The sequence below is a fragment of the Melozone crissalis genome, unplaced genomic scaffold (assembly GCF_028551555.1).
Source record: "Melozone crissalis strain CALT ecotype California unplaced genomic scaffold, PUWL_Pcris_2 ptg000060l_1, whole genome shotgun sequence".
NCBI lineage: Eukaryota > Metazoa > Chordata > Aves > Passeriformes > Passerellidae > Melozone > Melozone crissalis.
Window position 1 is genome coordinate 1,249,849 of NW_026535838.1, and position 13,450 is coordinate 1,263,298.

The following is a 13,450-nucleotide window of genomic DNA, read 5'->3' on the forward strand; positions in this document are numbered from 1 at the left end:
TGAAGCATGGTGATATTGTCCTGTAATTAGAGGTGCTCCTCACCTGTGGTGGAGCATCCAGCATGTTTTTTACCATTTTCAATTGTAAAATTAAACTAAAAGGACTTTTAAAATATATAGGTATTTTACTACGGAATGATTACCCATCAATATTTGATTTAAATTTTGGAATGTTTGGATTTGAAAACAAAGATATCTAAAAGATTTGTTGAGTACCTTACTGCCATCACTTGTTTTAAAAGTTGGTGATGTTCCTAAACAAAAGAATCAATTTTGAAGTTATTTTACTGAAATAGTGAGCTGTGAAGTCACAAATTAGGGGTGGGGTTTTTTTGTGTAGGGGTTTTTGTAGTGTTTGGAAATACTCAGCATTTTGGCAGTAGGGATCAGGATAACTCAATTATACTCCCTGTTCTGTTGTGATTTTGAAATGTACATTTGATCAAAACTTTTCACTACTTTGTCTCTGTTTTCACAGAGTAGCTCTTGCTTGTAGGGGGTAGAAGCAAACAGAATGAAATAACTTCGTAAAAGTAATCTTGATGTAGAATATTCAGTGAGCTCTGTATTGTCACTTTGTATTGGAAAACCTTCTTAAAATATTCAATGAAACCATTAAGGCAAGAACTTTACCTTGAATTAATGTTTACTTTCCTTTCAGCTATCCCTGTGTTAAACGGCAAAAAAAGCTATTTAAGACTTTGCCTTTCCTGTTGTGTCTTGGTCTTCTTGGGTTTATTGCTGAAAATTTTGCCTAACGGCTTGTAAGGGTGGAGCTGTAAGATAAGCAAACACGGTGCAGCTTAAAACTCATATCACTAAAGACTGTTTTTGAGGACAAAAAACCTCAGGACTGTTTAATATTTGTGATACAGATGGTCAACTATCCTTGAAAGTTAGAACAAACTTTGGTCACATCAGAACTGTGTATAATCAGTGTAGTGGTCTGCATTCCTCTGCCATCCTAAAATTGGTTGATAATGAAAACAAGCAAACTGGGGTTAAATTTCTGTCTAGCTTAATGTTACATGGATTTTCTGTGACTGTGAAGTGGCATTATTTTTCTCTTTTTTCAGAGTTATGACTGCAGTTTTAATGAACATTCACTTTTCTTTTGCTAAGTGCTGTGTGGGTACTGGACTACAGGTGAAGGTGTCAAGAGAATTTTTGTGTAGAAAATCAATTTTCTACAAACTCATATTTCTTTTCAGGAACTTCATTTTCTGGTTAGACAAATGAATTCGTTCATCTAGGATCCGATGAAAATGTGACAAGGCTTTAAACTTTTCTGAAAGTTTTCTTTTTAGCAAGTTTAATAATCTGCTGCATTGCCCAGCAGAGCTGTATTTTTAAAATCTTTTCCCACTAATGCCCTAATGCACACTACCAGGATTATCAAACTGAATGTCCAGCTGGTTCCGAGCGAGCCAGCTCAGATTTGTGTGGCACACTTTAATTTGGAAATTCTGACATTTTCTATTTTAATATTTACCACCTCAGACCAGAAGGTTTTTGTCCTGTGAAAGGTGCTCATATTTAACTTCTGTATTGATTAAAGAAAAAGACAAATGTTAAAATCCCGGGGTTTGTCACGCGGTGGAAACGGCGGCGTTTGGGCGAATCTCCGCATTTCTGGGTGTAAATCACGGCCGAGGCAGTGAGCTCTGTGCAGTGTGTGTGGGATCCCTGGTGGCAGCAGGGAATGAGGGGCATTCGTCTTGTGATTTGTTGGCCCTGTCAGTAGTGGTGTGACAGGGGAGGGAGAGCAGGGCTGAGATCAGCTCGTGGGCAGGCCCAGCGTGGCAGGGCTGGTGTTATAAACTCCATTTCCTGCCACGGTTTCCATCTCCTGCTCTATCGACTGTGCTGCCCAGCTTTGTATCATCAGCAGAATTTGTCAACAATCTCCTGCTTTTGTGCGCAGGCTGTGGAGGAATATTGTAACTAAGATTACTTTTCAGCCCAGCTGTGGAGGTGCTTTGTTAGTCAGCTGTCTCCTGGTCAATAATTCTCTTTTTAGCTTTTCATGTTATTCTCTCCCTTTCCCCACTTACTTGTGTATTACATTTTGAACATAATCCCCATCTTCTGCGCTTTAAAGAACTGCTTCCCATTTGGCCTGATATCAAATATTTTACTGCATCCAGCCAGATTGAATCTCCTGCATTTCCTTGCCCACTAATTCAGTTATCTTATCAAGGGAAGGTATCAGGTTCCTTTGGCTTGCTCTTTCTTTGACAAACCAATGTTAAGTTTTAATCCAATTTCTACGTAGCTCTGTATGATGAATTGTTCTTTCCTTCAGAAATTGTTCTAATCCCTTTTGCCATTTATAAGTACCACTTGAATTTTGGCAGTTCTTACTTTCTTCTTCAAAGTTACGCTTCAAGAAGTAGGGTTTTTTTGCTTGCCATACCTCTTTTTTGTTCTCTGTAGGGGTTTTCTTTTCATACTCTTGGTATTGTTTGTGAGGTGGTTGTTCACTCAGATCTGCAGTTTTACCTATATATATAGTATATATAGTTCAGGGTGAACATTTTAGGAAGTTTTTGTATCTGTGATTTAAATAAATTTAAGCCTCTTCCAAATTCTAGTCCTTTCCCATTTAAATTTTTCTGCTTTAACTCATGATCTCCCTTATTTCTCAAATATTTAAAAAAATCTAAACATAGATTTAGAAAGCTTATCATGGGCAGTTTCTGAACAGATGCTGAGTGCAGGAGGACCCATGAAATGCCTCTTCTGTGGTTCTGTGGTCACCATGGCAGGCCAGAACACATTTCCCTCTCCACCATACAAAGATCTGTTACAAAATCCTGACTGCCTCTTCTTGAACTTGTAAAATTCCTGTCTGATCCTAGAAAGCAGAGCACGCTCTTGATTTTCCATTCAAGACATTAAAATTTCAATAATCTCTGCCGGTCTGATGGCAGATGAGATTCCCACCTGACTTGGTGTCTTGCAGTTGGTTGTTTTTGAGAGATTGAGCAAGACCCAGCAGTCAGATAAACTCAATATCATGTATGCACTTATCTTCATGTATTTTTACTTGTATGTAATTGTGATCTTTAGTCAGATTTATTTTATGTAAGCAGCTATCCTGTAATTATCTTAGAACTTCGGTAATCCACATAAAAATATTTTTGTTTGTTAATTCAGGAAATTTAGGTGAAGAAATAATACCAACATTGCATCCAAAACCACTAAAAACATAATTTCCTGCAGTTTGTTTTTGTGGGGTTTTTTTTGGCTTGGTTTTTTAAATTTTTTTTTTTTTTAATTTTTTAATTTATATTATGCTATTTCTTTATCTGTGCTTTTATTCTGTTTAGGTAACAGGCAGTGTCTTGCACTTTCCTGTTTTAAAACTCTAACTGTACCAGGGTCCTGTAAATATGAGTGCCCATGGGGTCTTTTTATTGAGAGAGGTCAGTTTTTTGTGAATGCCTATCAGCATTTGGACTCGATGGTTTTAGAGGTCTTTGCCAGCCTAAATGGTTCCATAATTCTACAAAATCCAAAGGCAAAATCCAGAGCTTCTTTCCTCTGGAAAAAAAGTCTGCTGTAAAGGAGAGTTCCACATACCTGCACTCACGCTGTGCATGAGTGTGTAGATGTTTACAAAAAGAAGCGAATTGATATAAAAAGGCATCATTGGCCTTTTTTCTGTAAATTGGGTGGAGTCCCCTGGAATTCAGTTTATGAAGGACCCTGGTAGCTGGTTTCTGCAGTCGTTAATTCCTGATCCACTGACGTGTTACTTCCACTCTCAGCTAAGTGAGAAACTCCTCTGTTACCTGAAACATGATGGAGTAGGGACTCCAGCAGTACTGTTTGAAATATCATATGGACACCAAGCCTTTTTTCTAAAAGTATTCGTTCAGGGATTGCAGTTGAGATGCAGAAACCTATAAACTGAAGTTAGAAAAAAAAATCAATTAACTTGTCTTTGATTTTAGTGCAACACTACCATTTGTAGCCTGTGCTTTATGAATTAAGCCATTGTATGGGATGTTAAAAATATATTAACATATTTTTAATTGCTTTTTCTTCCCCAAATTCCCTGGTTTTGCACTTGGCTGAAGTTTAATATTTAGGGATGCATGGTCCTCGTTGTCTCCAGTTGATTCCTTTACATTACCAGAGACAATTTAAGTAGTAAATATCTTGCTGTGGGACCCTGTTTGGGGTACAAGCAGCAGCATGCAGTACAATTAAAGGTTCTTGCAGCAAATGTTTAGGAAAATACTTTCCAAGAGATCTGCACATGATTAGAATTACTGAGTGCTCTCCTCTCTGGCTTCCTGTTTTGGAATTGAATGCCTTCAGGACACTTGGAATATCTCAATTTGGAGAAGCAAGAGGAATTTAACCAAGTCTGTACTTCATTGTCTTAGCTATGATTTCAGTTAGCTGAAAATAGGGATAAATATATGGAATAATCCCTGAGATACCTTAATCAAATGGAAGGAATAAATTATAGAGCAGCTTTTGAGGGAAATGAGAGCAGATAAAATGTCCCAACAGTCAGAGCCACATTCTGGCTCCTTCTCTGCACATGTGTACAATTAGTGGCTCTTTCCTTGCTTCTTGTTTCCCATCCTGTGGGATAATGAGTTTGAACGTTTTTTGGAACAACTTGCTAATTGCTTGAAGTATTTTATGTAGGTTATTTATAAAGTTTGAAGGGAAAATTTGATATGTTTATTGAACAGTTGTATACAGAACAGTTTCTTGAGGTCCCTCCGCCTAGTTCTGAGCAATTCAACTACAAGAAAAATTCCTTGAAATGAGATTAATTTATTTAACAATTCAGCCATTATGCTGATTTATTTGGTAAGAATCCATGAGCTTGGCCAAGTGCAGTTATGTACCATTTCTTGGCGTTTTTAACCCTACTGCCACAGTGGTGTTGTCTGGTCATTGTTTTTGTGGGTGCTGTCCACCCCCTGTTTCCCACCACATACAGCAGTGGAAATATTTGGGTATTCTTAATTCTGTACTGGGCTTTCTTGTCAAATAAAACACAGTTTGAATGGAGACTGTTGGAAGAGTCATTGTCATTCCAGACAAAAACATTGTCAATAATTCATGCAGATTTTCTGCTTGGCTTTAAAGAAGTGTAAAGCAAATTCAAAGTGGTTTAAGTTTGCATCAAGACTTATTATGTACCACATTTCTGGAAATTGAAAAGACCATGTAAGACTCCATGGCAGTTTTCCTTTGAGATCAGATTAATAAAGGAAGTATCTCCAGAAGCCACTGTGTATGTCTCCAATATATACATTTGGTGTGTTTGTGATCAGTGACATTTGATAACTTTGTGTTTGTTACTGTTTAGAATATTCTTACAGAATATTGTGTTTGAAAATGAACTTAAGGGCTTTTGACCTGCTCCAGTCTGAGTTCAGAGTTTTGTATTTTCTTTGTAGCAGTGATTACAGAGTTGAAGTTAAATGCATCCTTATTGTATCATTTATGAATACAATAAATAGGTTTTAAGAGTGAGCCAAAGCTGAACATACTTAACTTGGTAAGGTCTGCCCCTGTTCTGTTTAAAAATGTAGTTATTATACTTGGATGTTTCTAAATACAATCACTGGATCTTAAAGTGCTGTCATTTTTTGTCTAAGTGTAGGAACAAATTCAAGTTTTCTTTTGGAGATTTTAGGAGTAACTTCACAACTATTTGGAGTAATTTTGTAATTATTTTTAGTGATAGCTAAAATTTTTGAATTCATGCTATTTTAAATGTGAAATAGATCATTATAATTTATTATTATCTTTGTGTTTTCTTAATAAGAGAATAACACATGTGCTTTAGCCCTAACATGTAGGTAATAGGATTGGATCTCTCACATCCAAATAAGCCAGTTCTAATTAAGCCACATTGTTTATGATTATTGTTTCTAATGGTTGTGCTTATCTAATAGAGTCTATGGCCAAGCTTAGGTTAGCATCTCAAGTAACTTTCAAGATGTATCATTTTGTCAGATATTAACTTAATCAGATGCCATTTCCTTTTTCAAGTGGTCAGCATCCAATTGTTTTATTTCTAGCAGTAAGTCACTGTCCTGGTGTCAGAGCTGCTCCCTTTGAGAGTCCTGGGTGGGCACAGTGCAGCCATTTCTAATTGCAACCCTTAATTTCAAATGCCTTGTTTTTACAGCGCCAGATTTTGTGATAATTTGAGCATTTCTGTCTGTAACTTTTTCACCAGAATTACTGTTAAACACTGTCTGTCAGTCTTGGCATCGTTTTCATACAGTTTCCCATCTGAGAAATTAATGAGGATTTGAGTTTGTCTTCTAAAAAGTAAAGGTTTGTAGGCATTTGCTGTCAGTCTCCCTGTTGAATTAAGCGTGGCCAAAACTGGGTTGCTGCTGTGATTCACAAAGCAGAAATAATAATCCTTGTTCTAAAAAAATAAAGCTGACCTAAAATACAGCTGAACTGCTACTGTTGTCTTCTAGTGTAGCACTTTTTTCCCCCTTTTTTGCCTGTTGTAAAGCACAGAGCCCTGTCCTGGAAGCACTTCAGTTCCGAAGAAGCAATAATCTTGTGGAATAGTACTTAACCTCAAAGCAGCAGCTTACTCCAGTTTGTGCAAATGGAAGATAATGACAAAAATGATGGGAAAATCCTTCAGAAGGAGGCTCAGGGGGCCCTTGTGGCTCTGCACAGCTCCTGCCAGGAGGGCACAGCCGGGGGGAACGGGGACAGGAGCAGAGGGAACGGCCTCAGGCTGGGCCAGGGCAGCTCAGGGTGGGCGCAGCAGGAATTTCCCCATGGAAAGGGGGCTCAGGAGCTGCCTTGGCACTGCCCAGGGGGGCTTGGAGTGCCCAGCCCTGCAGGTGGCACCTGGAGGTGGCACTCGGAGCTCTGGGCTGGGGACAAGGTGGGGACTGGGCACAGCTGGGACTCAGTGTCTGAGATGGATATTCCACCCTCAGTGATCCTGAGATGTTGTGATTGTTCCTGGAAGGCAGGTGGCAAAGATGAGTGGGGACAGGCACCTCCATCTCCCGCTCACTGCTCCTTATCCCACCATAATGCCATGGAAAGAAGGCTGCTGTGAATTCCTCAGTCTGAGGAATAACACTGGCATAGAACATTGGTGGGGGGCAGTGGAGGTGGTTCCAGGCAGGGCTGCTCTGATCCTCTGTAAGGTCTGTCCACAGCTTCAGGGAGAGCTTCCCTTCAGGAGTTGTAGTTAGTTTGGGTTGGTCCATCTTCCCTCAGCAGATAAGCTGTGTGCCTCTGTCTCCTTGGATTTCTTTGCCTCATTTCCCAGATTTCTTGTCATTCCCACCAGAAGAGGTTTCCGAACACACCGTGCCTCTGTTCCAGCCTTGTACTCTCTACATGAAAACAAGAGAAAATGTTTCTTCTGTGGGAGGAGAAAAGCCACCAAATTCTACATTTTATATATGACAAGTCAGGAAGAATGAGGAGTGATTTTGTAACAGCTCCCCACCTTTATATGAAGACAAAATTCACAACTGTTCCATTTTCACGGTCCGTTGCTTCTTTTGCTTGAAAAGGCTTTGCTTTCACTTGTGATAGTGGTTTTGAAGCAATCAAAAGACAAATCTAATTTCCAGCTGTTAGAAATGATTGTTCATGCATGAGGAACTACTGCAGTGTTATGTGCCATGTCTTTTTGGGATGGAAGTCTTGGTTTTGGTGTTTTGGTATGCCGTGAATAACAGAAGGGTTGGGGTTAGGGGGGAACTTTTTGTGGGAAAAAGTTATTTTGAAAATGACTGGATGCTTTCACAGTGTCATGGCCAGGGTGCTGAGTTCAGTCAAAAGATTTCCCTTTCGAAAATAACGTATTTCAGGGATCCACTACCTGTTTACCTTGACTCTACTGGTGACATAGTGGCTTTTCAGGGTAGCTGTGTCTTGCAAAAGAAGGCTCCTTGCACACAGTATTTTAGGCATCACCAAATGATTTAAGAGCCACTTTCTTTCTCTGTTATTGAGTATTTAACCAGGTTCTTCACTTGGATGACTAAATTGTAAGAAGCCTTAGACAGTGGGGAGGATTTTCTAGCTGCACGCGGAAGATAAATCCATAAGATAACTTCGTTATGCTTCAGACCACTTCTGCTTTCCTTGTGTTTTCCTCGTCTGTCACTGGTGATGTCAGCAATAGAAAGCACCTGGAGGTAGTTGGATTCCCCATGTGCTCTTCACTTAAGAGAGCAGTTTATCAATGGTCATAAAAATGGTGCAGCTGGTGGTAAAGGGTTTTGTACAACATCCATATTACACGGAAATTCTTCAGGGAGATACCTGCATTTTTATAGGCTGTGGTAGAGTAGGCTACTTTTGATTAGAGCCTGTAAATTTGAGCACAGTGTGAGCATTTAGTAGTGATGAAAAACAGTGACAGTAAGTAAATGCACTCAGTGTCCCCTCCCCAGGCAGGGTCACCTTGCTGACCACTGTGACCCCACACTGCATGGCCAGTGACCAGTGGTGGCAAAGGCCCCACAAGGTCTGGAGGTCTCGTTTGAGTTTAGAATTCTGCACAGGAGGGACCAAAACCTGCAGGAAAATGTCCCGCAGAGACTGGACCTGCAGGGGCAGCAGCAAGAACCGGATCTGGGAGTTTGGATGCTTGGGAGAACAGCCGGGAGGAGAACGGAGATAACATCTCACCACGTGGCCACGCCCTGCTCATCGGCCTGCTTTAATTCTCCCTGATGAACACTGTCCTCCCGTTCAGTTTCCATGTTCAAATCTCCCTGTTTGCCAGGGGAGGAGTGTTGAAAGAGCTGCTCCTGAAAGTTGTTGTGTTTCAGTGGTGGCTCTGCACCTCTGAAGAGAGAGGAAGAATGATAGACTTTCAACTTTAGAGGCTGAAATGAAATTAGATCTAAATGCATTCCAGGCAATGAAGGCAAATTTGCCTATTAATCTGGGTTGCGTCTCCTTTTTCCCCGCCTCACTCTCAAAGCAGCATTACCAGTACCTGTGCCTGTGTCACCTCTTCCCAGTCCTGCTGTGTTCCTGCAGGAGCATCTCCCAGGAGCCTGGACAAGGCAGGAGCAAACAGAGGCCACGGCAGCAAGAAAGGAGACGTGGAATGTGGGAACTGGGGAAAGGGCAACAGTGTCTGGACGTCCAGGAGAAATGTTCATTTGCGCCACTTCTCCTATCTTTTCCCCCAAAAGGGGGCCTGCTTCTTAATTTTTAAGGGAATTCAGGCCTGAGCAAGGAGGTCTGGCTCAGTGGGCCTCTGAAGGTGAGGTGGAGATGGGAAAATGTTTGGTGTCAGGAAGGAAATCCATTTTTTAGGTGATTCTGTCACCTTCCCAGCTTACCCTGTCTGCCTTCCCTTTCCTTCTTGGTCTCCCTCCAAAGGCACTTTAACCCACACCTCCCTGCTGCCACTAAACTACCCAAAACCACAATTAACTCTCTCCTGCTGTCAAATTAACTTGTTACCCCAGGTTTTAAACTTGCCTTCCTCATCAGGAGGAATAGAAATAGTACAAATATGTTATTTTGCCTTCAGAATGACACCTGGCAATGTTTGTTACCTATTGATTTAAATAATTTAGCATTTTAAAAGGAACAAATCAACTTAATTTGTTTTGGGGATACTTAAAGGTTGAGGACAATTTTATATCAATTAAAATCAGTGGTAATTCATTTATGATGGAACTAATGTAATTAATTAGATAGTTGCTGCTTATCTTCTTTCTAATACATACATTGCTTTTAAACATCTGCTCAATAGTCCATTATGATAGCAGAGGAGTGATTTTACCTGAGAGCAATAGAGGAGCAGATGCTTCCTGATGACAGCTTCCCAGTTTATTTAGGAAACAGCCAGTCAGTCCTGGATTCACAGTTTTAACTTGAAGCATGGCAGGCATGCAAGTAAATTTGAAAATCAGAAACAAAAAAATTGAGAAACAAGTTTCTTAATATAATTTTTAATTTCAAATAATTTTTAATAATTTTTGCAGTTTGGTTACAATGCCTTTTTTGGTTAGTGTTGTATATGACATTTTTTAAGGCTGATGTTTGTTTTTTCTTTTGTGGTGTCTGTACATGTGAATGTTTTGCAGCAGTTACAAAACCATCCAATTTAAATTTTATTTCAGTGTTGTCCAGTGCAGCAACTACAATTCAGCATCAGCTCTAAAAGAGTCGGAACAACAATATAAATAGGAAAAAAATGAGAACAATTATTCAGAGAAAGCATTAAAATCGGCTGTCATGACATATGTAAAAATAAAGTGTCAGCTTTGCTTTTTAAAAATAAGTTACACCTGTGTTTTGTATTTATGGCTTTATCAGTACCTGGTTAAAGAGTGAAAATGAGGTCTTGTGGGCTGATATAAAGCTGTCTGAGGCTCCTTGGTCCTAGTGACCCATTTGTAGATTTTTAGCTGTTTCAAAGATCACCTAAAATGACTGTACTCGTTTTATTCATCTCATCAGCAAAGTTCATCTCATCAGCTACAGAGATACCATCGAAACTTGTAGGCTACAAAATGTACTTTGCCTGCAAAAATACTGTGGGCTGTACTTGCAGAGACTGTAAAGAGCACGATTGCACATCAGTGATGTGTCTTTTTAAATCAGAAAACGTGAAATTGCTGTTTCCTGAGAGGAAGGGGGATTAGAGTAGCCCTGAGAAGGATTCAGCTATTTGCTTTTGTGTGCAGATCTAAAATAGTCACAAATTAGTCATTTTACCATTATATACAGAATGCAGTGTATGCAGGCAGTCTTTTTTGTAGCACAGTGGTATTTAACACAGGAACAGGTAGGGTTGCCATTTCCAGAAGTATCTTTTAGGGCAGGGTAAGCTGGTGACTAAGCAGGAGGCAAGGCCGTGGTATCTGATGAAACATTAATACCTGAGAAGCACCATGTAGGCTCAGCTCTGAGCACAGACTCCTTCTCTTCCCCACCCTGACTGTACCTGGGTTTGGTTTTTTTGTTTTCTTTTCCCACAGGCTGCTGGTGGTCTCTTTTGCTATTCTTACTGAAGCATTAATCAGTTTTAAAGAAGGTTCAGTGTTATATAGAGAAGAATTTTTTTTTTTAAGCTGTATTTTACATATAACCACTGGGTATGACTTGTGTGAGGTGGGAAAGAGCATCCCTTCTTGGTCTGTCACTCATGAATGTGGGAACTGGGAATGTCATACCTGTCTTTGTCTGGCCTGTGGCATCAGGAGCAGCAATCAACACTGTCCTTCTGGCAGGTTGACTTCTTCACGTACAGTTTTTAAAACTAGGTTAACCCAGAAGAGCATGTTTTCAAACATTCCCATTTAGTGCTTTAGGCACTTGTTTCCCCATAAGCAAAAATCAGCCGTTTCCCTGCAGGCATCTGGGATTTACCAGGGAACCTCTGCTCCGTGGCCATCTGTGATCTTCTCACTTTGTGTCCAGAAGCGTTTGGGCCGTTCCTTGGTGTGCAGCTCCCCAAGGTCTGGGCTTTCACTTGTGGACTTGTGTGCCTCTGCCTCAGCAGCATCTGGGTGCCCAATACATTAAATCTGGGGAAAGTCACATCAGGAAAAAAGCCTGAAAGTATCTTGAGTGTCGTTACTGTTAAAGTTTATCAGTTTTTATATTTTTTTCATATATCAATTCATCCATTGCTGACTTGATAAAGGATGTGAGATAAAAATGCAAAATATCTTCAAATTTCTGGTGTGTTGTATGAGCATAATGTTGAGAGGATGCTGGTTCTTCTTTTCTGCTCAGTCTTTTTCTGTTTTGCTTGGACAGATACCATTAGCCAATATTCAGGGTTGCTTGGCAATAGCCAAGTCATGAAATGCACACCCAACCTGTGGGGCATTATGGTTGCTTAGTTCATGCATGTAAATTTGGGGGTTTGAGCACTGAACAAGTCCACACCCAGAGTGTCTTCTTGGAAACTTTGTTCTTATGTTTAATCTTAATGTCATTATTAATTTAATGGTTACATTTTCAGAGACATTGAGTTATGACAGCTTTTAGAAAAGTCCAAACAACTGCGTGCTTAGCACTGTTGGAATATTAATTTGAAATGTTGTGAAATTCGTGCTGCAGCTGTGGTATCTCTCAATGCAATTAGTTTCATTTATTTTGATTTGTTTCAAATCTACCATAAACTTTAGTACTTTACACCTGGAATATACACTAACAGGGGGAAAAAAACGTTCTCAGTTTTATTATTACATTTTATGTTATTATTATAACTACATTATATGATACATTTTATATTATTAGTAAAAGCAACTCCTGGCAAAAAGCCTTTAAAGAAAGTAGATCAGAGGATTTTTGGTGGATACATTTGATTTGTCTTTTGGCAAGCAAAACCGGATTATTTAAGGATACACTTCTAAAATGGTCTTACTGAATGTAATGAGGACAGGTACAGCTGTAGTCCCCTTATTGTGCCAGTTCCTGTGCCATGAAGATTTTAGAGAGAGCAGCTTAGAAAGATCTCAATTCTGGAAGGGCTTGCAGAGAGTTTGTGGAAGGGAGTGTGTAAGATGTCTGTAGGTTTCAGACCTCTCTGATTTTCTTGCTAGCGTTGGAAAATTCCCTTGTGGGTTTGCACGAGCAGCGCAGTGGAAGCGCTGGCCGCCGTTGTTTCTGTTGCGCACATTTACTGAGCCCATGACAATTTCCCCGGGCACAGCAGCAGGGGCTGACGTGCTGCTGTGGCCTCGTGTGTCGTTGCAGGAGCCCTCGGATGAGTGCCAGGCCGCCGGCGTGTGCGGCGCACAAGAAGTGGTTCGCTACGAGTACCACGTCCTCTACTCCAGCAGCTACCAGGTGCCTGTGCTGTATTTCAGAGCCTGCTTCTTGGGTAAGGCCAGCACACACCCCACGTGCTGCGTGCACTGGGTGTTGGGAACCTCGTCCTAAGTTGAGGAAGAGATGTATTAAGAAACCAAGAGGTGAGGCTGCTCACCAGAGGGTTTTTCAGTGCTCTGGACTCAGAGCTGCAGGACCGTGGAGGAGATGATATCATCTCAGCCCGAGGGAGGCTGATCTTTGGCTCCTGGCATCTTGCCTGTGGTTGACTGAAACTGCCGGTCATTTTTCTTGTTCTTTTCTTGAAATGACTACAAAAACTTAGTGCTGCAGGTTTAAACTGGGCTGGGCAATCAGCGGACATAACCACAGTGCTTGAGCCACAAGGCTGGGGTCTAAATGTGTCTTTTAAAATGTATGCTGTTTTCTGTTTAAATTTGCTGCTTAGGGGAAAATAAAATAATACCAATAGGATATTGACTTTTTGTTTTGTATTGAAGCTGGCACTTGGAACAGTCTGATCCTGTCCCCTCCCTGGTATGTTTATCTTGCTACCCACAGCTCTGTGGCTGTACCACTGTGATTTCAGCCCCCATCCTGTCAGGGGAGGAAGGAGGGACACTCAGCCTCCCATGGAGGCCACTGTTGGTGTCACTTCTTT

At 40.6% G+C, this 13,450-nt stretch overlaps 1 protein-coding gene across 1 annotated transcript in view; it reads left to right on the forward strand.

Annotated features, from left to right (window-relative positions):
* The window catches only part of ATG10 (autophagy related 10), a 59,917-nt gene that overhangs the window by 25,801 nt on the left and 20,666 nt on the right, over window positions 1–13,450 (forward strand). Inside the window, exon 4 of the mRNA XM_054287627.1 lies at window positions 12,715–12,841. Within this exon, the coding sequence (XP_054143602.1) occupies window positions 12,715–12,841 (127 nt within the window). The remainder of the gene's footprint in view (window positions 1–12,714; window positions 12,842–13,450) is intronic.